The sequence below is a fragment of the Narcine bancroftii genome, chromosome 10 (assembly GCF_036971445.1).
Source record: "Narcine bancroftii isolate sNarBan1 chromosome 10, sNarBan1.hap1, whole genome shotgun sequence".
NCBI classification, from domain to species: Eukaryota; Metazoa; Chordata; class Chondrichthyes; order Torpediniformes; family Narcinidae; genus Narcine; species Narcine bancroftii.
This window is the reverse complement of record NC_091478.1, coordinates 87,280,917-87,308,769: the sequence shown is the minus strand read 5'-3', so window position 1 is coordinate 87,308,769 and position 27,853 is coordinate 87,280,917. Positions and strand designations below refer to the sequence as shown.

At 36.6% G+C, this 27,853-nt stretch overlaps 1 protein-coding gene across 3 annotated transcripts in view; it reads right to left on the bottom strand.

Moving 5' to 3' along the window:
* The window catches only part of dnaja2a (DnaJ heat shock protein family (Hsp40) member A2a), a 29,487-nt gene that overhangs the window by 1,404 nt on the left and 230 nt on the right, over positions 1–27,853 (bottom strand). Inside the window, exons 1-7 of one of the 3 annotated variants that reach the window (XM_069901687.1) lie at positions 22,125–22,175; positions 18,152–18,211; positions 15,517–15,740; positions 14,690–14,770; positions 8,025–8,158; positions 5,788–5,984; positions 2,734–2,878 (exon numbers count right to left, since the gene is read on the bottom strand). In XM_069901687.1, the coding sequence (XP_069757788.1) occupies positions 2,734–2,878; positions 5,788–5,984; positions 8,025–8,158; positions 14,690–14,770; positions 15,517–15,740; positions 18,152–18,211; positions 22,125–22,160 (877 nt within the window). In that variant the 5' untranslated portion in view covers positions 22,161–22,175. Of the gene's footprint in view, positions 1–2,733; positions 2,879–5,787; positions 5,985–8,024; positions 8,159–14,689; positions 14,771–15,516; positions 15,741–18,151; positions 18,212–22,124; positions 22,176–27,853 lie in introns of those variants that run through there. The other 2 variants (XM_069901688.1, XM_069901689.1) reach the window with 2 other exon arrangements.

Below are 27,853 nucleotides of genomic sequence, written 5' to 3'. Positions count from 1 at the left end.
GGCACAAGTTAATGATTTTTTTCCTCAGATGAAAAACTATTAATGAACATTTAAATTTGTTCCAAGATCACTCAAATCAAATCATTCAGTATAGCAAACGGTTTCACACACATTTAGAGATAACCCAGTTACAATGTGTCTGCTTGCGAACACACAACCTATTAGCTCTAATCCCATTGGAAACTAGACAATTTAAGCATTCCCCTCCCCCGAGAGATCAATTTCTTCCCAATCTTTAACTACTTTACAAGCTATCATCTATGATCAAGCCCAATTAATACCACAATTTGCTTACATGTCCCTCTTGAGCCAACAAGTGTCCAGCATTGTAGTTGCCCCCATTTTGTCATTCACTCATTCATTAGCTCTAAATATTGTCATAGCCAAAGGGTGGTAGTGGGGATGAACATCCACTGCTACACATAGCGTGTCTCAACAGCTTCTGACAACCAAGTCCAACTCCTGGCTTTCACATGTGGCATGGTTCTTAGGCCCAGCGGAGCTTTTCTCACCAACAGGAGAAGAGACAAAGGCAGGCCCCTGGCACCTCGAAACTAGTTGCTCCAGCTTGTTACATTTTTTTAAAAATTTAGACATACAACACTAACTGGCCAATGACACCCCAGTACATTTTTAAAGAGTGGAAGAAAACCGGAGCCCCTAGAGAAAACCCACGCAGACATGGGGAGAACGTACAAACTCCTTACACAGCACGGGATTTGAACCCAGGTCCAGTCCCGATTGCTGGCACTGTAAAGGCATTGTGCTAACCGCTACGCCAACCATGCCACCTTAACCCCAGATGGTAACATCTAATCTAGAAGAGAAAACTCCAATATCAAACCTCCACAGCTTTGTGGCTATACCTGCACACGGGAAAGGCTCTGGGAGTAAGCCCCAAGGAAAAATCCAGAGTTGGAGTCCCAAAGGTGGCTAACTCAGTACCAAGCATTGGCAAGGCAACTCCTGCGATGCTGCTGGCACCAAACTGTATCAACTCGTCATTCCTTTGAACTTGCCATTAGCATGGGAAAGGAGGACCCACTGCATGGCAACAGACAGATTTCCCTATCAACTCTGCCAAAGCAAGGCCACTCCAGTTACTATAAGAGGCACAGTACCATGACCGACGGAGGTCACAACACAACATCAGCAACAAGACTCCCAACCTCCACCTCTAATCCCTGCAGCCAAAGGCAAAGATACAGACAAAATGCCGAACATACAATGCCTTAACAGATGACTTTTTAAGCAGGTCTCCATTAAACAAATAGGTGGGAGATCACAGAATTTTCATCTGCTTAAGGTTGACTCATCAAGGATGAAGAACTGCATGATATTTTTCACACGTTCAATGGCCCTCTAAATCTGAGTGGGTGGTGTTTTACTATGGAAACGTCATTGAGTAGACCTCATTTGCCTGAGGGTTTTTGTCCAGTTGGTCAAACGAGTTACTCAAATAGGATTCAATTCAAATTTTACCATCCTTCAGTTTGATCAGGTAACATGAGTTCCGATTTTAGGCATGGCAAAACCGTTGCCTCAGTTTGTGACCAATATTCCAACCCGACCTCCAGAAGATCGATATCCCCTCCAGGCACGAGAGTGAGGTCAAAAAAGGAAAAGAGCCAAGTGCTTGCATGAAGTGTCTGGCTCTCCTGACCCTAAGCAGTAATTGCCCATAACTAGCCCATGGCCAACCTGCTCCCAATCTCCTGGCAGCATCCCTGCCCAAGCTACACGCAATTCCAAGGCAGTAACCTTGCATCAAATCTCTAAATAGTTCCAACCCATCCTGCGCTCAGCACCCAGAGAAGGTAGATTCTGCAACCCTCACCTTCTCTCCTCTCCTCTCCTCTCCCCAACCCTCGCGAAGGCAAGAGGCTCCAAACGGGACAGCCACCACCTCCTTCGCCCACGGGTTTCAATGAACCATCCACAGGCCAGCTCCCCACTGCCATAAAGCAGGCTCAGGATTTCCTCCTCACAAACCGTTGCAGCTTGAATTTCAGTTAAGGCTGCCTCAATAATGCTGCTGCTGCAGTTATCTGAACTTATCTGCAACTCTTCTTGCCTCAGATGCTGATACTGGGTGACCGTCATCTATCAACTCACACAGCGCTTGCTTGCTCCAGCCCCGCAGCCAGGCATACCTGCACAGCCCACCTTTCTCGGCAGCTATTCATGTATCGTTAATCTAAACAACGATGAGGAAGAGAGTAGAGAGCGAGCGTGTGATTGGACAACTGTAGAGGGAACAGTGCTGGCGAGCAAATGGGTAAAAACACGGAAATCATGTTAAAAACATGGAAAATCAATTTTTAGAACATCGAAATCCACAGAAACGCAGAAAATTCACATGCCCGCCTCTCTGTGGATTTCTTCTGGATGCTCCAGTTTCCTACCACATCCCAATATTTATCGGCTGCTATATTTCGTCCAAGTTTATTTGTAAAAATAATACCTAGAACAGTAGTTCTTTTGCGATAAAAAAACAGGTTAGCGCCAACATTCATAGAATGGGATTCCACAAAAGAATCAAAGTATCACAGTTTTAAAAACTAATTTTAGTTCCAACACAAAAAACTGACAATTTTGAAACTTTAATGCATGAACAAATTGTTTATAAATACCATTTCCCAATCCCAATTTGACAGAAAATTCCTACAATGCTTCAATTAAACACAATTGAATTTACCAGATAGAATAAATTAAAAACTTTCCCACCAGTACCTGGTTCAATAACTTTTCCTGGAGGATACTTCACAACAATATGCCGTCCATCCAAATGTTGGAATGTGAATTGAAAACCACAGAGTGCTTCAACTAGACCAATTTTGTGGGTCATGTGCAAATCATTTCCTTCTCGTTGAAATACCTAGAGAAAGGAATATCTTTAGTGATCCTGTAAATTGTGTAACCAATTTAAAGGTAAAATCAGGAGTAACAGCTGGAGCATGGTAAAGCATGATAAACATACTCCAAATTGAGAATGCTGAATATACCCACAAGGCAGGTAGCACTTTACCAGTTTGTTAACGCTGTTCTCTCTCTACAGATGCCACTTGACCCAGGCATTTCCAGTATTCACATTTTATTTCACATCTTCTGATTTGCATTGAAATTACTGTGCTCCATGTACTTGAATGGACAACTGCAAATTTCAATTAGTCACAACAGTTCTGAATATAGGTTCACCTATTCATTTAAAAACAGTGCCATAAGAAATTTTATATTGCACCATCAGATTCCTTTTAGAAAGTTCTTCAATCTTACTAATAGAGGTATCCAAAACTCTTGGGACCAGTCGTTTCAGAATTTGGAATTTCCCAGATAACAGGAGATTAGTAACGGCAGTACATTAAGTAATTGCACTGATTTCAGATTCATGCAAAACAAAGACACACTCAAACTAGAAGGTTTGCAGGATCTGGGGGGATGGGTGCGGGAGCATTACAGCAACGTTGAACCAGGGGGCCTGTGGCAGTGCTTGGACCACTTGCGACAAACCGGGCATCCATATATAGTGAATCAGAGGTGCTGGACTCTGTTTTTCCCCTGGCACCTCTAAAGTATGGATTCCCTAGAGTTCCACTAATTACCAACACTGATACAGGATATTCAAACATTAACTAGGTGTGGGTCGCGTTGAGTCATCTTTGGTGCCAAATAGGAACTTTTGTGTACAGACGACATCCATGGAAAAAATGTTCGGTTTTTAGTTTTCAGAATTTTGGTTACATGATAAATAAACAGTAATGTACAAGACAATTATACAGAACAATTATATTTCATCCTTGTAATTGAATTAATTGTGCCTAGGTATATTTTGTAAACTAGTTCAAATAAAAAACCATCAGAATTTAGTTATTTTGATCATTTACAATAAGGTGATAACACAATGCTCAGAAAACAAGTCACATATTCAAATTCATCCACAACACAATTCATACTTAAAAAAAAAAATCAGTTTTGTCATGGCAGACTGAGCTTTGGACCAAGTTGGGGGGAAAAGTGATTTCACAGTTCTAGATTCTTTTTCAAGCATGAGATTTGCAAAGCACTTTTAAAAAATGACTGCACTGTGTTTTTTCCCTTCTAGGCAAGTATTCTGAATCAGTCCACAAGTAGTAGTCCAGGTTGCACAATACTGGCAGCAAGTCAGAAGCCAAAAGTCATCTCTCTAGTCACAATGGACAATGTCTGGATGGAAAATGGAAGCAAGCCCAATGGAAAGGCAATGCCTGGATCTTGCACGTATTCATGTCATATATCCTCTAATGTAAGAGGAGCATTTGTTATGGATTTAAGTGATTGAAGACTGCTGGGGTGCAGGGGGGGAAAAAATCCAGTGACATGTTTCATGCCAAATTCTTCCAATTAGTACAAGAATCTGGATGTGATAATTCACTTGGTGCTGGAGATGATCTTATTGGTTAGGTTGTTGACATTTCCAACAACTGACCATAGAAAAGCAGGTTTGTACTCCAGATATCATGCAACTGAAATCAGTTCCTCTCTATGATGTCACATTAGGGTCAGAAATTGTTTTATTAAGTATGTTCACTCTGAAAGTTCTACCTAGAGTGGAGAAGGGTGGGGCTATAATAGATCAGACCCTGGCTTTGAACAGTGCCTAGAATAAAAGAAACCAAGCATACCATTGATCTGGAATTTAATAATTTTGTTTATTTCTAGACATTTGCCTGTCAATAAAGAATTGGAAACCAGCATGTTCAAATCTTGGACTGTGAACTGGTCCCTTTTAAGGTAGTGCACAATGTAAATGAGCACATTTCTCAGAGTAACTGGAGACTCCCTGACTCCCACCTTCACCTGTTTGGAGCAACTTTTATTTTAATGCAACAAGATCTGTAATTCCTGCATTGTGGATGAGCTTGTAAAAAAAAAAAAAGCTCAATTAGTATTCAGGGAAAATTAGCTATTTGTTACATACAAATGTGTTCTTCCCCCCTGATGTCTTCATGTTGCATTTCTGGGCTGTAAAAGTGGTATTTTGCATTTAATACAGGTCCAAATAAAGGATAATTCTGTGAGTGATCTCTTCCAGCTTATACATGGAAAAAAATGAATGTATTTCCAAGTTAATAAAGTCCCATGGCAGATGTCCTGATGCTGCAGAAGTTATGCATGACATGGTGGCTTTTCTGAAAGGAATGCTCATTGAAAGATCAACAGCCAAAATACAAATGTTGGTTATTGTTTCTTTTTCATACAAAAATTTTGTTGCATTGACTCTATCAGTGATTTGCATTGAGCATCTTTGACCTGAAGTGTCTGCCAGCCAATTTCTTCACGTCACACCAATACCATCTTGCTCTAAACTTGCATTATAAATCATCTTTAAACTCTCTACACCCTCCGGCTTAAACCTATGCATCTCTAGTATTTGAGATTTCCACCCAGGGAGGGGAAAAAAAATGATACCCTCAGTTTTAAATACTTCTATCAGGTCACCCCTCAGATTCTGATACTCAAGAGAAAATTCAAGTTTGTCCATCTTCTTCTTTAACTAATATACTCCAATCCACTTCAGGTGAACCTCATCTGCATCCTCTCCAATACATTGTGGAATGCTCAATAATCAAATTAACTCTCTGATCCCAGTGTAATAGTGCAAAAATTGTAAATAGCATCAGGATTTCTCTAATGTGTTTGGCCACATTAAGTTAATTCTGCCACAACCTTCTGACTATAGAATTAAAAAAATGAAAAGTTGTTAAAAATAAAAATTAGCATTAGATCTAGCAACATGCAGTCACATACCTCATGTTCCTTCTCCTGCAGTACAAGGATAATATCACCAGGTTCCACACCAGGAGATTGGTCTGCTTCTCCACTAAATGTAATACGCTGCCCATGCTTCATGCCTTTATCTATGTGAACTTCTAGAATCTTCACTTCTTTTATCACCTTCTTCCCCTCACATTTCTTGCATCGATCCTTTTCATTGATAACTTCACCTGTAATATTATAAAAGATACAGAACAAATTAGATCACAGGCTTAAGTAAAAGAGTGAGGATTAAAATGTATCAGCTCTATAGAAATTATTAAAGATTAAACACTGACACTATTACAAATGTTAAATAATTTTAAATCAAGATATTTATATGGCCAAGTGCACTTATTTCTGGCTTGTGGCTCAAAAGAACCAATGAAAATTTGAGGATGTCCTCTTAACTTGTCAGCTCACCAATTTCCACAACCATGGATTGAAATGGAAAAATGAAAGACTAGTTGGATAAAAAGGAATGGCACACTAACCCCGCTCCATCATTACACTCACCAGAGTTATTTTACCTAATTTCTAGCAGCAAGATGCAGTTGATAAAAGCATATTCCAACTGTTTTTAAATGTCAATTATTATCATAGATATCAAGGACGATTCCAGGAATGAGCATTTTACAGTTCTTGTCAGGAGAATTTTGGGGGGCGGTGGGGGAAATCTCATTTAAACATTTCAAATGCTGAAAGGCATGGACAGAGTAGATGCACAGAAGTGTTTTCCCATGGTGGGAGAGTATAAGACAAGAGAGCATAACTTCAGGACTGGAGGGAGACAGAGGAATTTCTTTAGCCAGTAGATGGAATTTGTTGCCAGAGGCAGTTGGGGAGGCCAAGTCATTGGTTTAGGAAGAGATTGATAGGTCCTCAATTAGTGAGGGCATCAAAGGTTATGAGGAGAAGGCTGAACTGTGGAACAGAGAGGGAAAATGGATCAACTCATGATTGATGATCTGAATAGCCTATTTCTACTCCTATGTCTTATGGTCAAGAAAATGTCAAAGACTCTTGATAGTAATAAACTATTAGAAGGCTGGAGCATTCAAAAGACAGGATCAGAGAACCCATCACAGAGGGCTAGTTGCTCCTTGTGATCTGGTTTGCTTTGTGGCACAGCAGCAACAACCAGTCCCCAAAATTAAGCAATACAAATATGGTCAGTTGAATGGTAAGCAGCCCAATGGATTACACTAAATGGCAATAGTTTTATAAAGAAAGTCCTTCCTTTTTACCTGATTAAAATTAGTCCAGAGATCAATCCCTAGCATAAATGGTGTGGAATCTCAGCAAGATGAAGCTAAACTCAGGGCAGACTGAATGAATATATTTAGCATTTCAAATATGCTACATTTCTGTGACTGGAAAAATGAACAGAGAGAAGTAATTTTGCTTCCAATTAAGCAGGTAAACAGTGACTGTTCAGAACTGCCACAAGATCAGACACACCAAATTCTAAAATATGGTGAATTTCACTTTTTAAAAAAAGGTCAAATGTAATCTTTCTAAAACTTTATGAAGTGTTATGATGGAATGGCACTCTCTCAGCATGACAGCAGGTTAGACAAGACCAAAGCACCACAAGATATAATTTTACAACATGAGCAAGCCTTTATGGAGGAATTTTTCCTCAACATAATCCATAATATTTTTGCTAAGTATGCAGAATAAATTGAACAGGTTATCTCTACTATACAATTATTGGTAAAATGCACATCTTTTGCACTCAAGATACCGTTCAAATTCTTAAAAGTTGGATTTGGAGATTTTGCCCTTTTTAATTCAATTCTTCAGTGCAGGAGATATTGATAATATGCAACGTAGGATAAATATTTTTATATTTTAGGTCCTTGTGTCACAGTACATAAACAAGCTCCTCCCTCATTGTGCATTCTCATTTCTTAAACTGAACTGTCGTTACAGGTTTAGACAACAATGCAAAATCAAAACAATGCAGCTAATCAACTCACAATAGCATCTTTCTAGAAATTGCACAATTCAAGATCTGAATTATAACTTTGCTACATTAGAAAACACACCTTCTGTCTATCTTTCCCATTAATCATTATGGATAAGATATACTAGCAAGGCAAAATGTCTCTTCATTCACTTATGTCAAATTTATTCTCAATATGCCAGTAAATTCATATTCTGCCCATAAAAGCAAAGAGAAAGCCTAATCACTATGTGGTATTTGCAAATAGTAAAAATGGACTTACCTTCTCCATTACAATCAGAACACACAGACTGCATCTGCTGAACCATTCCTGGAGCCAATTGTCTAATCATGATCCGTACACCTCTTCCCCTGCAAGCAGTGCACTTTTGAACAGCTCCTGCCTTGCCTCCCTGACTATTTAGAAAAAAGGTTCATCAATAAATGAATGCCATGAATAATAAGATTAAATGCATTTCATACCTTTGACAATTGGTGCTATTTAAAAAATGTTTGTTCAAATGAATGGTTTTTGAATACAAAATTGACCTTCTCCAAATTATTGACAACATGAAGACTTCACAAAGATGTAGGCATCTTTATTCAATTAATCTTGGAGAAATAGCCAATGCAACAAAGAACTAAGAAAATGTAGGCGATAGAACAGATGGAGCTGAAAAGGTAGCAATGAAAGCAAAACTGTCATCCTCTAAATTACAAAGTAGCTTTCCTTATCTTTTTGGTTCAAAGCTAAATTTTAGTAGTCTGCATTTTCTTTTGCAGAAGAATAATCAAATGACAAAATAACGTACAAGATCTCCAATTAACAAATTACATGAAATAGATGAAAGCTGCAATCTTAGAAATTTACCTCCGCAAATGTTTTCAGAAAGTATTAATAAGTAGGACAAATTAGTAAAATCTATGACACCAAATTCTCAATACATGTCTGACAACAAAATTATTAATTTGGAAGATGAAAAAGGTAAAGGTGCTCCAAGCATCAAATCTACTTTTTAGTAGATTTAATTTCTAAATTAATCCATCTTAAAATGCCTTGATGTTCCTATGATGGATCCAATATATAACATAATATTGGCTGCCCAGTAATAAAACCTAAAGTTGGTAATGCCAAGCCTCCATTTAAAAAAAATATTTAGAAGACAAACTTTAAGATGGAGGCATTTATTCTTCCTTACAAGAGATTAGAGCGTTCAGTGAATCAAAAAAGGATTTGGGAACAAAAATCAGTACAGCTTGAAAAAAAAAAATTAGGTAGGATATTCATCTTGATATTGACGTGTCATGGAAAGAGGACATTAAGGCAAGAAAGTTTTCTTTAAACAAATTGTTATAATATTTCTTTGTAATGGTAATACCTAGATACATTGATTTTTAAACTATTTTAAAAGGAATAGTGGAGTCTAAAGAGCAGGAAGAGTTCAAAACAAACATCTCAATTTTCTGCAAATTTAATTTATAACCAGAAAATTGACCTAATTGATAAAGAGATAAAAATAAATGGGATCCATCGGTCAGGATTCAATATATGCAGCAAAATATTGTCTGCATAAAGAGACACCTCATGGACAGTTCCAGCCATTTTGTCTTCAGTTCAAAATATTGGTGAGCATCAATGGTCAAATTTAGGTACCTGATCTTTTTTCAGATTTTTTTATTGACCAAAATCTTGCTTCTTTCAAACAATTATTCACCAAATTTATAATTCCTAAACATCACTTTTTTTTCCCTGTTATTTATAGGTTAGGTTCTTCTTGAATTCTTTAATTTTGAGGCTCCCTCGAGATCTGGAACCTAATATGATAGGGAAGATTTATAAATTTAAACTTGATAACAAACGGTTACTATCAGTCCTTTATGAACTACTTTTAAGATCTTGGGATAACTAGCTCCCTGGATAGAATTAAAAAAACATGGGTGCAAGATTTTCAAACTAGCTGGCAACTATGAAGTGAGGAGATGTAGTCATAAGCTTCCCAATGTCTTAACTCACTTTTAATTAACCGAATTGGATAATTTTTTATTCTAATATCTACAAATACCGCCAGGAGTTATTTCATGCCGAAAGGAGGAACAAATGTGCCCAAAGGCAAAACTATGAAGGATAAGGAATATGAAGAAATGGAGGAAGAATCTGAGTCTGAACGAGACACTACCTTGACTTTCAGAATAGCTACTAAAATGATTGAAAAGCAGACTGAACATATAAACAAAGCTTTGAAAGCTTGCTCTAAGGAGAGTGAAAAGAAAGTAGACAATGTGCTGAAATCCATGCCACAGATTGAAGAACATTTGTCAGCACTGGAAGGTGACTGGATTACAATGAATACTAGATAAGACAAATTAGAGGAGCAAAATCAAGTTTTGATGGCTGTTAATAAAAAAATTAAAAGCACGTGTATTAAAGCTTGAAGGACAGAGTTGTTGCCACAATATTCCTACCCTCGATCTAAAAGAGGACAATGAGAAAGGAAAACCTCCAGTAAAATTCTTTACTGACTTATTCACGGAGTTGTTTGGGGCTTAATTTGTCAGGAAAGATTTAGTATTAGATAAAGCACCCGATTGTCTATCTCCAAAGCTTACTTTGGGGCATCCGAGATCTGTAATACTTCAGTTTCACTACTTAAAAAAAAAAGTTTTTGAGAACGGCTCGATCGAAGATAGACCTAACACATTAATAACAAAGGACCAGATTTGTAGAGGAATTTTGCCCAGAAGGGTCGCTCTTCGCAGAGTTTATAGCTAGATAATGGCGGAACTCTATAAGAATGACTTTAAGCCTGCGTTACTCTATCCAGCAAGATTGAGAATTACGAATGGTAGTCAGAAGATTTTTCTGAGTTCACCTGAGGATGCCTGGGAGTTAGTGAAAAGAAAGACCGGTGTGTTGGCATCAAGTTCAAGATGAGTGGACTTTTTCCATGCAAAACTGGGTGACTTTAACTTCAAAGAGGAGAAATTTTTCTTCAGCCATTTTTCTAAAGTGATCTGTGTAATTGCACTCAGTTTGCTCAGTGGATTCCATTTCAGGGGAGGGGATTTTTGACTTGTGTATTTAATTAGATACAATTATATGCTTGTTGAGTATATTTTTTGTTGATAACTGGCAGTATTTACATACATATTGAACAATTAGAGGCCCTTTTTGAATAAGCTCATCTCTATTTGAACAGTCTAATAATTTGAAAGCTTGATAGATCTTTTCCCCCACTAACAAATGATAAATAGTGGAACGGGGTTATGCTTTTATTCATTTTAAGTTATTAAAACCAGTAAAATGTCATTGCGCATGCATCCAATATCATCTTGCCTGTTTGATTTTGGACAGTGTTAGTTTAAATCTAATGGAAAAGTTCAAAAGTGATGACTATGACATGAACACCTTTGTTAGCGCAGACAACTAGTGTCAATGAAGATTTTAAGGGGTTATTTCGAGAAACAATTGAACATAGGTTATCTTTATATGCAGATGATCTTTTACTTTTTGTGTCTACCCAGAAACCGCTTCCAAAGATATTGTTGCTACTTACACATTTTAGTAACTTTGCTGACTATAAACTTAATTTACATAAGAGTGAATTGTTACCATTAAAGGGCTCTCTTACTTTATACTCTAATTTCCCCTTCCAAATAGTGAAAGAACAATTTAGATATTTAAGTATCTTTAAGAATATTAAAAACCTCTGAAGAAAATTTTGCAGCTTCATTTAATCAAACTAAGAATATCTGAATGGTCACCACTTTCTCAGACTATGATCAATTGAATTAATCCAGTCAAAATAACCATCTTACCATAATTTTTATATTAATTTCAGTCATTACCAATATTTATTCCTAAATCTATTTTGATACATTGGAATCATTTATTATGTCATATATATGGCAAGGGAAGAAAACTCGATTAAATAAAATTAATCTTCAGAATATAAGAAATGACAGAGGTTTATCATTACCCAATTTTAGATTCTATTATCAAGCGCTAAATAAGAAGTATGTTACAATTTTATAAAATAGAAAACCACCCTAACTGGGTTGAAATGGAGTTGAAATCTTTTAAAAATACTTCTATGTGGGCAGTTTTAGGCTCATGTTTGCCCTTTTCTATATCAAAGTTAACAAAGAATTTAATAATTAGAAAGAGTCTAAGAAATTGGGTTCAATTGAGGAAAATGTTTGGATTTTTGTTCACTAATCTGATTTTGTCTAGTCATCATTTCCAGCCCTCTATTTTAGATGCAGGTTATGAAAAATGGAATCATCTAGTGATTAAAAGCTTAAAATCATTTTATTTAACAAAATTTTGCATCTTTACAACAATCGATGGTGGAATTTAATTTACCATACAATTACAGTATGGAAACAGGCCAGCTCGGCCCCTCTAGTCCGTACCGATTTAAGTGATCTTAACTTATCTGCTCCCTGCCCATAGCCCTCCAATCTCCTCACATCCATACACTTATCCAACTTTTCTTAAATGACAAAAATGACCTAGTTGCAACCAACACTTCCAGAAGGTCATCCACTCAGCCACCACTCTGAGTGAAGTCTCTCTCATGTTGCTTCTAAACTTTTGCCCACTTACCCTTAATGACCTCTCATTTCAATCTCACCTACCCTCAAGGGGAAGAGCCTATTCACATCCTCCATATCTACCCCCCTCAATTTTAAATACCTCTATCAAATCCCCCCTCAACTTTCTATGCTCCAATGAATAAAGACCCAGTCTAATCAATCTTTCTTTGTATTCTAGATACTGCAATTTTGGAAACATTTTAGTAAATCTTCTCTGCACCCTCTCTACTGATTTCCAAAAAGATATTTCTTTAGGCATTACCAAATTAAGAATTTTATTTGATCTAAACTTCCAGATTTTTCATGTCTTCCTGATCTGAATTTTATTGACCAACTTTTGAACAATGTTTTCTACACAAAGGTAAAATATCTGCTTTAAATTATAAAATATTGAATATAAAGACAAATTTCTTTAAGTAAGATCAAAACTGAATGGGAGAACGATCTTAATTTATCCTTCTCAGAGGAAGATTGGCTCATAATTCTAGGCCTTATTAATAATTCTTCTGTGTGCTGGACAGAGTTTGATTCAATTTAAAGTAGAACATAGACTTTACTTTTCTAAAGTTAAATTGTCTCAAATTTATCGTGATATCAATCCATTCTGTGATAAATGTAAAATTTTTGAAGCTTCTTTGATATACATTTTGGTCTTGTCCCAAATTAGGAAAATTTTGGACAGAATAGCAATATTTGGTTTCTCCAAAGATGAGAATATAAATTTATCTTTGCTGGGCAGAAGAGAAATCCTGTTGAAATGGTAAGATGAATTTCCACCTACCCACTTACAATTATTATAGAACACTATAACCTTTTTGAGGCTAAAGAAAATTAAACAATGTTAAAATTAAAGTCACGTTTGATAAGACATGGGGTCCATTTACGGTTTATTACCACAATTTGATTAATTAAAGCACATGGATGTGGTAGATTGGTGCGTTTTGCTGGACCTCCGGAGGTAGTTGTTCGATTCCAAAGGTGTTCATAATATTAATTCAACCTTGTTTAGAAGGAGGGGTAAGAGCAATTGGTGTTGTTTCCTACCCCCCCCCCCCCCCCCATTTAGCTAGTTTTTTTAGATGGGCAATACTCACAGGTTTGATTGTGATTTCCTGTACCATCATTAATGTACAATATGATACACTAATTGTACACTAATGTACAATATTATGTATACACTTTTGATTAAGCTCAAAAAACATTTTAAAATAAACAAGATTTTCAACAGTTAATTTCTGAAGCTACATGGGACTATTTTGAAGCGAGTGCATTCATCCTCTCATTAATACAATTTAAAGTAGTACATTGGACCCACTATTCCAAAGTCCAATTAGCTATTCTAATCTATCTTCTAAATCTATAACTGAAGGTACACCACATCACATATTCTGGTTATGTCCCTTTTTCCAATTTTTGGTAAGGTATATTTCGTAGCTTGTCTTTAGTTCTTAAAATTACTTTGAGTCCAAATCCTTTTCTTGTTTTTTTGGGAATAAGGGTCTGATATTGACTGCTTCACAATCCCACATAGTTACATTTGCCTCCCTTATTGCGAGAAGGGCCATATTATCGAGATGGAAAGATGCTGTTCCTTCCAATCATACTCAATGATGGGATGTCTGACTTTGGGAAAAAAATTAGACGCTCCACTACTGAAAGGAATCTTAATTTTGTTTCCTTATGGAGTTTATTTCTTGATCATTTTCAAAATTTGTAAGGTCAGTTAACTTTTGATGCCATTGATTACCTTTTTATAAAAAGTAGGTAGTGGACTGTTTATGTTTAGCTCGTAGCCTCCAAAGCGAGGGGTTTGACAATTACTTTTTTCAGGTATTTTTTTCTCTCCCCCCCCCCCCCCCAATGTAACATGGCGCTTAACACCATTTTTATGTGATTTGTTAATACTTTATTGTTATGTACCTATGTAACACTTACTTGATGAAAACAAAAATATCGAAAAGGTAGTATTAAGAAATTAAATACAAAAGTCTATTCCTAGTTTGTTTTGAATTTAATAACTGGGTGGTTTAGTTGATGAAGTGTTTCAAAGCAGAAATTAAAATTCCCCTTACAAACTTCATTGCACCATATTATTATATTAAATACATGGAACTTTGAGATGACAATTCAAATGTGAAACTGTCAATAATCTACCTTGTCCCGAGCACATTAACTGAAAAGCAGCAAGGCAAATCTTACACCCTTTAAATACTCAATTGATGTTTTTGACTCTACATAATGAAGCATCTTTCCCACATATTTTAATTGGAGCAGACACTGAAATCAAATATTCAAAAAAGGGTCACAGTTCAGAATTAAATTTCCACATTGTTCAAATAATACACAACTTACCCACTACACAAGCTACACAGAACATTTTTGCTCAACTGTAGTTTGGTTGTTTTTGCATTATACAAGTCTTCTAAAGAAACCCTGTTGAATTAAAAGAAAAACATTCAACATAGCAATTAATGTTCCAAAAAATGTGATGAGAAAAGAGTTGCTGGTGTGGACCCAGGAGACCAGGGAGTGGAGATGCAGTGCTGATATGAAGGATCTGACTGCCAGTCAAGATTCCAACAGTTCTATAAAGGCTTTAAGCAGCCTTTTAGAGGAAAAAGTTTTTTTTTTAAATAAACATCCTGTTATCATGGAGGTCTGTGGCAAACATGGCGGCGCCTATGCTGGACTATGAACTATGATGGCCTGAAACAAGGGAGCAAATCCATTGAGAAGGAGACGACTCAACAGGAAGGTGACTACAGCAGCGGATCTGCAAGTGGCTCAGCGGCTGAAGGACACTTACAGGTTGCGTGCTGTTGGTTCATAGGAACCACATATCAGAAACAGGATTTGGGAGGATGCTGCGGGCAAGAAAGGCTTCCAAAGGCCCATGGGTGCTGAAAACTTCCTCATCGTATCAAGTTTTGGATCTGGAGCTCAGCTTGCCATTGAATTGAACAGGAGACAAATCCTCATTCTCTGAAGTGACTCTTTTGCTCATCTTTCTCTTATTATTGGGGGTTCTGGGCAATGCTAATGGTGACTCTTTGCTTGCCTTCACATCAGGCACAAGTTGAAGCATATAATGTATATTATAGTTTTAGCATTATTGCCTGACAATAAAAGGAACATTGAACCTTAAAGAGAAGTTAATAAAAAAATTAAAATCTACTCACTTGAGGGGATGCACCATATCCTCTCCCCTTCGTCTACTGTTGCGGTTTCTACCTTGACCACCCATGAATCCAAAGAGCCCTCCACCAAAGATATGTGAGAAAATATCGTCCATTCCACTTCCTCCACCACCACTTTCTCGCAGACCTTGTTCACCATAACGATCATAAAGTTCTCGTTTCTCTGGATTCGATAAAACTTCATATGCAAAGCTTATTTCTTTAAACTGCAGATGAGAAAACACATTTAAGCACTTCCAAATCTTAAATGGCAATTTTTAAGATGCACAAACTTTTGTGGTTAGTCATTTCGTATAAAAAGCTACACTACAATGAAATTACTAGCATGTTATAAATGCCTGTGTTGGAAGCTTTCCCGCTTGAAAACATGCAGGTTTTCCCCAAGTCTCAATCTGACCTCTACTGTGATAGGGAACAATAATCGATGAGAACTGTTCTAACTAAAAAATGTTTCATTGCGTTCCAAGGTAATCTCTTTCACATTTGGTCCAGCAAAAGGCAACATTAAAAGAAAGGCAACCAAAATACTTGGAAAATAAGCATGATTGCAAAAAAATGCAGTAACTGACTGAAAAATGCATTCAATCAACCTGAGAGATAAAAGTTAACTTGGATATTTGGGTAAAAGTATCAGGGTCCATCTTTGCCAATAGTATTTTCACACAAAAATAGTGGTCTTTCACGATGAAAATACTTGTTCTTAGAGGGAAAAAAAATAAAATCTGTTTTAAACTCCTTGAAACTGAAACCAAAAGCATAATTTTGTTTTAAAATATTTTATTAAATATTTAAAGCCACAATAAATTTGTTCATTTTACAAGTATATAATTCAAATCCTAAAACATTTATTTTACATTTTTTTTTAAAGTTAGAAATCTACATCTACCCAGACCCCTCTCCCTCCTACATCCCATATGAACCCCCTACTGAAGAAATAAAGGGACCAGAGCTCTTCAAAAGGAGTTTTATTACTATAATATTTCATAATATTGTGTATATATAGCGATCTTAGAAGAAATAAAATATCAAAAATTCAATTAAATATTTAAACCCACCTTTTGTAAATATGGGCTTCATATTTTCAAAAATATAGTTATCTCATAAATTATACATTATTTTCTCAAGTAGTATAAGGCTCCAAACCGCAACATGCCATCTTTCCATTCCTAAGTTTATATCTGATTTCCAAGATATGGCTATGCACTTTCTAGCTATAGCTAATGCAATTTGCATAAATTTAACTTGATACATATTCAGTTTTAATAAGCACTATTTTGTTCAGTACATTGAATCCATATGCACAATATCGTTACAATAAAAATGAACTGTCTCCCGTATTTCATAGCCCAATACATATTTTTGGCTGATGACATTTATTGGCATGAAAATGACTTCTCTGAACATTAAATAATAAACTATGGAGCACAGACAGACCAAAGTCTTCCATTCATGCTCAGGTAAAACCAACTCTCATTCTGAATTATGATTCATATAGTTTTAACAGAAAGTCCAACACAAAGATAGCAGAAAGAATATTAAAGCTCATGCATGTTCATTATTTTGGACATGGAATGGAGGGGTTGAATTTCCCCAACATTCTGCATTGACATATCAATTATGTTTTTTTTTGACAAAAGTTTTGAAGGTCAGAAGGAAATAAACCAGTATGAAGTTATACATTCAGGAGGGAAGAAATTTGAAAACAAAAAGTATAAACAATATTTAATTATGCTGGACTGAGTACATTCCCAAGCACCAGGAACAATAATCATCCACCACACACATGAATAGCTCAGTTGTGGTCATGTACAGCACCAAGTTCCTCAGAGTCCAATTTGAAAGTAACCTATTCTGGACATACAACATCACTTGTCAGGAATATGCAAAAGTGACTGCACTTCCTAGAAGGCTGAGGCTGGCAAGGCTACCAGCCTCAATTCTGTCAACTTGCTACAGAAGCTCTAACACCCTGGCCGACCATCAGTGTGGTATGGTTGTTGTAGAGCATTGGATTGGAGGTCAATCCAAAGGACCATAAGAGCAGCAGAGAGGATCTCTGGGGTCTCCTTCCCTTCATCAAGTCTAAATCAGGGAGGACCCTGCACGCAGCATCTTCCAGCTACTCCCATTGGGAAAAAGATACAGAAGAAGTGCAAGAACCACCAGGCCAAGGAACAGCTTCTTGCCATGGACAGTGAGGGTGCTGAATGACTGCCAAAACAACTCTGATTCTACTATTATTTTAATATACATACACATGTACTGCATGTGTGTGCATTTGCACTGTTCTGCATGGTAAACAATAGAATGCTGTTTCATTGCGTTGTACTGGTAGAACCAGTCGACAAATACATTTGAACATATATCTATATTTTACATGCATCTTTTTAGAAAGGTATTAATATCATTCACCACTGAAGTTAATTTGGAAAAGCAATTAATTCCTTAATTTAAACATATCCCTTATTGCATTACAGTATAGGATGCTGCCATGTGGCTTCTCAAGTCTATGGCAGCTCAGAGGAATCCCATTCTAGCACTAAATTTGCCTGCAACCTTTCCCCCCCACCTCATTTTTTATTTTTAACTCAAAATAATAACATAATATTGATCTTACCTTGTCACCAGCATTTGGGTTTTTATCTGGATGGTATTCCTTAGCCAACTTGCGGTACGCCTTAATTATAAAACAAATGAATTACCACAAAATATTTACTCTTACTGCTCATTGTTTGTTCATTTGACAAATACAGTAAAATTCCCATTATCCCACATTCAATCAACCAGAAACTCTAAACAATCGGCAAAAGGAAAAAAAAAATTCTTTAGAAAAATTGTTAGCCAATCAATTGAAAGGTATTTTGGTTAAAAAAATTAATAGGATACGTATCCCTGATGGTACAATAACCATCGATCATTCCAAAATAAATGACGCTTTTAGAAATTACTACTTTAAACTTTATCTTCGGAATTTAACAATGAATAGGATCTGATGAATATTTCTTATATCACTTTATTTATTTATTTACTAAACTTAATCCACAATTAAGTTTAGCACTTAATAATTCATTTCAAGAAATATTGCCTTCTTTCAGCAAGGCTGCTATCTCTGTGATTTAAGGCAAAGATGCAGATGATTGTGCATTCTATAGACTGATTTCTTTACTCAATGTGGACATGAAGATTTTATCAAAAGCTTTAGCACAAAGATTTGAGAACATTCTACCAGAAATAACAAATTGAAACCAAACCGGTTCTTTAAAATCTAAATAGACATTCTTACCATAATATTCATTGATTAATATTATATATTCTCCTTCTACCTATTCTAATGAATGTATTCTTTCCTTAGACACTGAAAAAGTGTTTGGTAGAGTAGAATAGGAATATCTATTTGCCACTTTAGTAAAATTTAATTGTGGACCAGAATTTATTCAATGGATAAAACTTTTATATGTGTCTCCAGTAGCATCAATTCATACCAATTGTCATCAAAGTTTTTTTAAATTACAATGAGGCATGAGACAGGGTTGCCCCTTATGCCCCCTGCTTTTTGATCTAGTGGTTGAGCCATTAGCTGTTGCTTTATGAGCAAATGAAGATTTTAGAGGATTCATTAGAGGACCTATTGATGATAGGTTATCTTTATATGCAGCTGAGCTTTTACTTTTTGTGTCCACTCCAGAGGCAAATACACCAAAGATATTGGCATTACTTAAATGCTTTAGTTAATTTGGTTATAAACTTAATCTACACAAGAGCTCACTTACTTTATACTCTAATTATCCATTCCAAATAGTTAAATAACAATTTAAATAACTACGTATTATAACTAAGAATTTTAAAAACTTGGTTTTATTTAATCAGACTAAAACAATACTCTCCGGATAGTCTCCACTTTCTTCAACTGTGATAGACTGTATTAACTCAGTTAAAATGAATATTTTACCAAAATTTTCATATTTATTTCAATCATTACCAATATTGATCTCTGAATTTTTCTTTGACACATTGGACTCATTTATTATGTCATATGTATAGGAAGGAAAGAAACCAATATCAAATAAAAACTATCTTCAGAATACAAGAAATGATGGAAGGCCTTCTATAATTTTAGATTTTACCTCAAAGCTATGGAAAAAAAACAAGGAATATGTTATTGTTATTACAGTTTGATAATAGATGACTGTCCCAATTGGATTGAAATCCCTTAAGAATACCTCCTCTATTCACTGTTAACAATCTTGAATTCCATTTATAAATAAAATCTTGTGGGTTTGTTTCCCCTATTTTACCAAATGATATGTTTACCCAAACAGGTATTTTATCTAGGTCATACAGTAATAAATCGCAACTAGGCTGCTTTATAATAGCTCATAAAATTGGGGAACTGCAAACCTCCTAAATAATAGTTCCATGTTAATTTTTCCAAAGAAATCCTTGCCATTTTCCCTTCCATAAAAATTTCCTCAACCAAACCATTTAATTCCTTAAAAAAAGGGCATACTTTCACTCCCCCCACCCCACCAGTGATTTTTATAACCAGATACCTCCCTATATTCTTTTATTTCCCTTATTTCAAAATACTTATTCTATTTTTTATGGGAAATCAATTTCTCAAGATTTGGCAACGTCATGGTATTAAAAAGATTGAGGATCGCTTTGAAGTGGGGAAATTTATTACTTTTAGTAGAATGCAGAAGTTTAAGGTATCTGAGAGTAGGAGATTTATATATTATGAGCTTCTTGCGTGAGAATTTTGGTCAAGCTAAGTTATTGCCAGCAGGGACAAAAATGGAATCATTGTTGTTTAATTAATGGTAATATAAAGAAATTTATTTTGGTAATGTATAGGTTGTTACAAATAAAATCAAAGTAGAGGTTCATAAGCCAAGACAAAGATGTGAAGTGGATTTGAATAATCAAATGGATGAGCACAATTGGATTGAGTTGTGTGGAGAAAGTATGGAAAGCACAATAAATGTGAGGTATAGGTTGGTATAATATAATTTTATTCATCGCTTATATTTCACACCACAAAAGCTAAGTAAATTGAATCAGACTTTCTGGCATTTATGTTTCAGATGTGGACAGGAAGCTGCTACCTAGCAGTTCCCCAAGGTTTAACCTTTTCGGTTAGAAATAGGTAATTTATTAGAATGAATAATGGGAGTTAAATGGCCATAGGATCCAATGTTATTTTTATTGGGTGATATTAGAGGCATTAAACCCAAATTAAAATTGAATAGCTATCAAGTGAAGTTTGTTCAATTTGCTTTAGCAATAGCTATAAAATGTATTGCTATAATTTGGAGGTCTGATACAGCTTTGGGAATGAAGAGATGGCATGTGGAAGTTTGGAGTTGTATACCACTTTTTAAGAAAATTACATAATTTAAGAGACAAATATCATATAATTAGGAAACTATGGATTTGAATATTTCAATGGATCTCAGACATTCCCTTTCTCCTAAAGGTCTCTGTATATAGAAGATTTAAAGTAAGGAGTGCTCCTGTTGAAGATCTCTTGTTCCATTTTTTTTTGCTTTGTAGAGGGTTGGGGGAGAAGGAGGGAGGGAGCTTCTATCTCTTGTATATACCACATGTATTTGAAATGGATGTATTACTGTAAAATATGTGAATTTAAAATTTATTAAAAAAGAATACCTCCTTATGGCCTGTATTGTCTTCATCTTTACCTCTCTCTATGCCAAAATTAATGAAGAATTTAATAATGAATAGACTGAAGATTTGGAGTCAATTCAGGGAATTTTTAGTCCAACAAAATTTTGCATGTTTACAACAGTTGATGAGGAAATTTAATCTCCCAAATAAACACTTTAAGGTATTATCAAATTAAATATCTTATTCGTTCAAACTTTCAGTATTTCCACTTTCTGGATCCGAATTTCACAGACGAACTTTTTGAATTACAACTTGTACACAAAGGTAAATTATCTGCTTTATATTATAAAATATTGAATCTAAAAAGACTAATAGCACCAAAACTGAATGATCTGAACATGTCTCTTTCAGAAGATTGTTTTTCAGTTTTGGCCCGTGTCCATGATACAGGTACACAATTCCTTTATCCAGAACTCTTGGGGGACAGTGTGTTCAGAATTTTCCAGATTTCAGAAAACCAGATTTAAGCCCACCCGAATTGTGCTGCTGTTCTCTCGCCCTCGCCTGCCCAACTCGTGCTGCTGTCTCTCTCCCCACTTGCCAGATTTTGGAGCTCTCCGGATTTTAGATGTCTGGATAAAGGATTGTGTACCTGTACATCTCTTTGTGCTAAGCACAGTTTGATTCAATTTAAAGTGGTGTGTAGAATACACTTTTCTAAAGTTAAGATCATTCGAATTTACTCAAGTATCAATTCAATGTGTGACAGATGAGGAAATTTTGAAGCCTCTGATACATAGGTTTTTGTTTTGTCCCAATTTGTAGAATATTTGGAACCTTTTCAACCACTTTGAGTTCAATCTAGAACCATGTCCGTCAATTGCATTATTTGGCTTCTCCAGAGATATAAACGTAAATTTAACGTCTAACCAAACACAGGTCTTAGCATTTTTTATATTACTCACTAGAAAAGGAATATTCCTGAAATGGAAAGAGGACATTCCACCCACCCATAGACAATGGCTACTGGATATCATGTCCTTTCTAAGTTTGGAAGAAATCATATAATGTCAAGATTAAGATTGATAAAACTTGGAATCCATTTAAGGCTTACTTTCACAAGTAGAATAATCAAGATGAAGAGATGAATAAATGGACGTATTTGGTCATATCCCTAGAGGCCGCTGCTCGATTTCAAGTCTGCTTAGAATATTAATTTCAACCCTGCTTGGTAGCTGGGGTCAGATTATTAGAACAAACCTTCCTTTTCTTTTTCTCATTAAATAATATGTATGATTAGAATAAGAGTTCATGTATTATTACTTCTATATGATACAAATCTAAACGTATAACATTTAATTCATATGGATGCATTGTATTTGTTTCATGATTAACTCAAAAATAATTTAATAAAGAAAATAAATTAAAGAATAAATAAAGTTTTAAATATAAAGTTTAAATACAAGTTTAAAATTGTAAATGTTCTCAAAGCAACATACAACCCCTTGGGAGAAAACATTCAGTTGGTGGAGCACCCCCGGTTGTGCCTCACCTGCAGCAGCTGTTTGAATAAAGTTCCAAAAAAGTTACGTTTTGAATAAAATGGCGTTGCCAAGGATGAAAAGCCGGTTGATGCCGCTCGTCACTGGGGCAATTTTCCCAATGTGTGTCCCTATTAGTGTATTATTAAGTTTATTCGTAAAGGTTATCTGTAAACCTGGGGTAGGGTGGGTTAATTATGATGTCGGCATGGTTAGCCTAGCAGCTAGCGCAGCACTGTTATGGCACAGTGACCAGGGTTCGCATTTAAATTTAAAATTTTAAAGTTATGGTAATTACTTGATTAAAGCGAACTTTACAGAATTAAACACAACAGATTTTCCCCCCCAAATTACTTTACATTTTGCACTCTTGTCTTTTAAAAAAGTGTATTTTTTAAAATTCATCTGTTTTTATTAGCCAGTCAGCATATTTTACTGTATTCGTTCTCAATTGTGTCAAATTCACAACTCAAAAGTGTATTGTTAATGCAGGTGTATTGCATACTAACAGAAATCAGAAGACCAGAGTGGCCACTATCAACATTGCAACATACACATCAGTGCAAGCAAATACTGAAGCATCAAAAAGAATTTGTACAAATCAACAGTCTACAGCATCAATATGTTAGTATTTTAGATTTTCAGCCTATTATTTTATTTGGCCTTCAAAGTTAAATGTCTCCACTACATACACATTACACCACATAGCAACAACTAGCAGAGCTTGGCAATTAGCTGGAAGGGAGGAGATAAAAGAGTAAACGCCCTGTGGCTGAACACTGAATACCAACAAAAGGGAGAGAGAATGACCCTTCTGGAATGCTGTTGGTAGTGACAGGGGAAAATAAAACAAAAGATGACTCATTGATGTCAATGTATTGAAGGCACCAGGGCACAGAATATTTCTCTGAAGGGAAGGAAGATCCAAAGTTTAGAGGAAAGAAAACTATATTTTTGCATCTGTGTTGCTGTGACAACAGTGATTATCTCCTACTACAGACATCTACTGCTCTGTGACCAAGAGTACAAATTTCCCTTTCAAAATGACCAAACATATAAAACTGGTAGATTTGTATTCTTTGGCTTGGCTTCGCGGACGAAGATTTATGGAGGGATATGTCCACGTCTGCTGCAGGCTCGTCGGTGACTGACAAGTCCGATGCCCGCCGAACTGTGAGGCGCCAAGATGCACGGTTGGAGGCGAGATCAGCCCACTGGCGGTGGTATTAATTCACTGCTATGATTAACCATCGCCTTCCCAAGATCGTGTTATATGGCGAGCTCTCCACTGGCCACCGTGACAGAGGTGCACCAAAGAAAAGGTACAAGGACTGCCTAAAGAAATCTCTTGGTGCCTGCCACATTGACCACCGCCAGTGGGCTGATAACGCCTCAAACCGTGCATCTTGGCGCCTCACAGTTTGGCGGGCAGCAACCTCCTTTGAAGAAGACCGCAGAGCCCACCTCACTGACAAAAGGCAAAGGAGGAAAAACCCAACACCCAACCCCAACCAACCAATTTTCCCCTGCAACCGCTGCAATCGTGTCTGCCTGTCCCGCATCGGACTGGTCAGCCACAAACGAGCCTGCAGCTGACGTGGACTTTTTACCCCCTCCATAAATCTTCGTCCGCGAAGCCAAGCCAAAGATGATTAAAATAACAAGGAAATAGCATACCAGATTTGCACATGTTGATTAAAATGAAGATATCACTAGGTGAAATTTGTACCTCTATTGACTACTGATCCTGAAATTGTGATCTTTATTCAGGGAGGGCAACACGTACGAGCCAGGAAAATGAATTAACACACTTGTGAAGAGGAAATTATTGTGGGAAAAATTGAGGGACAGGATCACTCTACACTTGTAAAAACTGAAATTAATCAAAGCTGAACAGCATAGTTTTTGTTAGAGGGCTAACCTGTTTGACCTAAATTATTACATTTTTCAAAGTAACAAAATGCACAAACTTCAGCAAGGCCTTGACAAGCCCCCAAATTGTAAACAGGTTCAATAGGATCCAAAGCAGCCTGGAACCAGTGGCTTATCACAGGGATTGGTGCTTGAACACTTACTGAATTTTTTAATATAATTAAAGATGATTATTAATCATGCCTCCTAAATTTATAGACAAGCTTCTGGCTGACAACAATAGTGTTGCTGATAGTGAGGAATGTTGTTGGCTACAGAGTAATATTGATCAGTTGGTAAAATAGCCAGAGCAATGTCAGATCGATTTTAATCCTAAGTATGAAGTGATGCATTTTGTAAGAAATGGGCACAGGTTTAGGCAAGGTTTCAGGGAGGACCTGAGGAACAAGGTTATTGGAATCCATAACATAATACCAGAGGGATAGCTGAATTAGACACACACCATTTGACATTTCACCAAAGCATACATGTTACAGGCTTTGTGCTGGTAGACAAAAGATGGTTATTTGTTAGCATAGCCATGGTTGGTTGAAGGGATTGTTTCTGTAACGTGCGATCAATTACATCCAAAGTTCTTTAACTTAGAGAATGTCGTCAAATCATCAACTGCTCTAAGCCCCCAACAGTCAACAGGATATTATGTCATTGGCTCACAACTGTAGTCCTTGAAATGTACATTGCATAATAATTAGTACAATTTTGCTATTTAGTGTGATGACCTCTATTTCAGGATTTCATTTGATTGGAATGAATATGATCTTCCATAAAGGAATTCAAAAGAGAGGGTGTATTACTGGAATGGCATCATGAACGGCTGCAAAGGTTCTGAGATCTACCATGACTCAAACTCGTACAAAAAATAGATTCATTACTGACTCTCCAATAATCCCAACTTCAAATCATCAAATAATACTAATTTTTTTTGCTATCAACTTCCTTTCTATGCTTGGTGGTACAATTCATCCAACCAAGCATCTAGGTGTTTTTCTTTCAAATATTAAATTGAAGTCTCGGCACACTCCAATGGTTTGGGCTTAAAAATTAAGTTTTAAATGATTACATTCTCATTGTGTGAAAAATTACAAGATAGCATGAAGTGATTTTTAAAAAAAATCACAATAGATGGAGAGAGGTGAAGGCAGTGGCATTTATACAGTTGCAAAACTCGTAGTCGAGCTGCCACAGACCATCACAGAGTGTTGAGGCCCTTTGAGTTAATGCTACTATTTATAGTTGACCATATACACATCCACTTTCTCATCCAATCAGACACCAGGTCGAGGTAAAATGGTTATATGGTTATGGTTAAGGCTGCAAACTTCTAAAAAGATGGAGAAACTGATGGCTTCGGGATTCCATTGGGTAAAAATATGCAGCGAGTAAAGGAGACATGCTGGGAGCAAATGGCCAACATAAACAAAATGCCTTAGGTGCTGAAAACAGGTAAAGAGGACAAGATGTGGGAATACATTACACTGCAACTCTCAAACAAGAAAATGTTAAATTACAAGGGCTGGACAACCAGATTTAAAAAAATCAAGAGGGAGAAGGACTCGTATGGGATAGGATATATGCAGCAGTTTTGGGTTAAAGTTTGGCATACATTGAGGATAAAAGCTGTCCAAGGGAATTCTGGATTGGCATGATCTGTCAGTGAGAAAGAAAGATTTTAGATGACAAGGAATTACAATGTTTAGGTGGTGAAGGACTTTAAATTTCACAAAAAATTGTGTATTTTCCACAATTAATTATTAAATTGTTCTTGGCTTTTTTTAAAGCTGTACCACCATTTAATTTATTGGGAGATGTCAAGTCTAGTTGGGCAGCAATGAGTTGTGCATGATCTAAAACTTCAAAAACATCACTAGAAAAAGTAGAAATGCAATTTAGAAAGGCAAATATCTACAATTATTTCCAAATTATTATATCCTAAATACATTGAGAAGTAGAATTTTTTTAAGCAAGTGGCAGATGGCATACAGCACAAAGTGTATAGCCATGCACTTTGGAAGAAAGAATAAAATCGACTACTTTCTAAATTAGGAAAATTCAGAAAGCAGAGGTCCAAAGGGACTTTAGAGTCCATAAAGGTTAACTTGCAGGTTGAGTCAAGGAAGGCAAATGCAAGGTCCTTCAGATAAGACTAAAATATAAAAGAAAAGACATAATACTGAGGCTTGAAAAGGAGTTGGTTAGAACATTGAGAGTTTTGGTCCCCATATCCAAGGAAAGATGTGCTAGCATTGGAGAGGGTTCAGAAGAAGTTTAGGAGAATGATCCCAAGGATAAGAAGGTTAAAATATGAGGAGTGCCTGATAGCTCTGGAAGTGTACTCGCTCACGTTTCTAAGGATGAGGTGTATTTAATTAAAACACATTGAATATTGAAAGGCTAGATAGAATGGATGTGGAGAAGAGGTTTCCAGTAGTGGGAGGATCCAGAAGAACTGAAGTTCGTGTGACCCGTGAAAATGTGGCAATGCATTTTCAAATCAGTATAATTACCAACTTAAAAGGCATCGACTTCGAACTGCTTCACAACTGGGAGAGATGTTGAAATCTTGAATCTGTATGACCACTAAAAGAATTTGACTCCAATCATCAAAAGGAAAGCAGCAGTTGAAGACATCAACTCAGCTCTCAAGGCATTAGGGAAAGACAATCAATGCTCACTTTGGAAGTTTAGCATGCTACGTTCTGTAAACAATTGCAGTGGCAAATAAAGATACAAAGTTGGGTCTCAATATTTCCATTTTATGGATTGTAATTCACAGACTCGAAACCAAGTATTACAATACAATTAAGCCAGATATGGAGTAGAAGGCAATCAATCTAAAAGTACGATCCAGATTATTACCGTGTCCTTTCAGATTTAGGAGTACAATATCAACTGCCGTTTCCTTCTGCCCTACCAGCCGCGCTCCCGTGATCTACAGAAAACACCAGGGCCAGGGTTTCCCCCTCGACAAGGGGATCCGCGGTTACCGGCATCTCACTGCGGGCCTCGCGGCCCCGTGGCGACAGCGACCCCAACAAAATGGTGCCGCGGTGTCGAATGAGAGCAGTCAGCCCGGAGCCTCTGAAACTCGCACCCAGCTTCGAAGCTGGGGGGGTGGGGGGCTCTGCCCGGTCACCCCCCCCTCCCCTCGGCACCGGTATCCCGGCTCCCGCAGCGAGTCCGCGCGGCTTCCACTGCAGACCTGACGCCGGGCCTCAACCGCG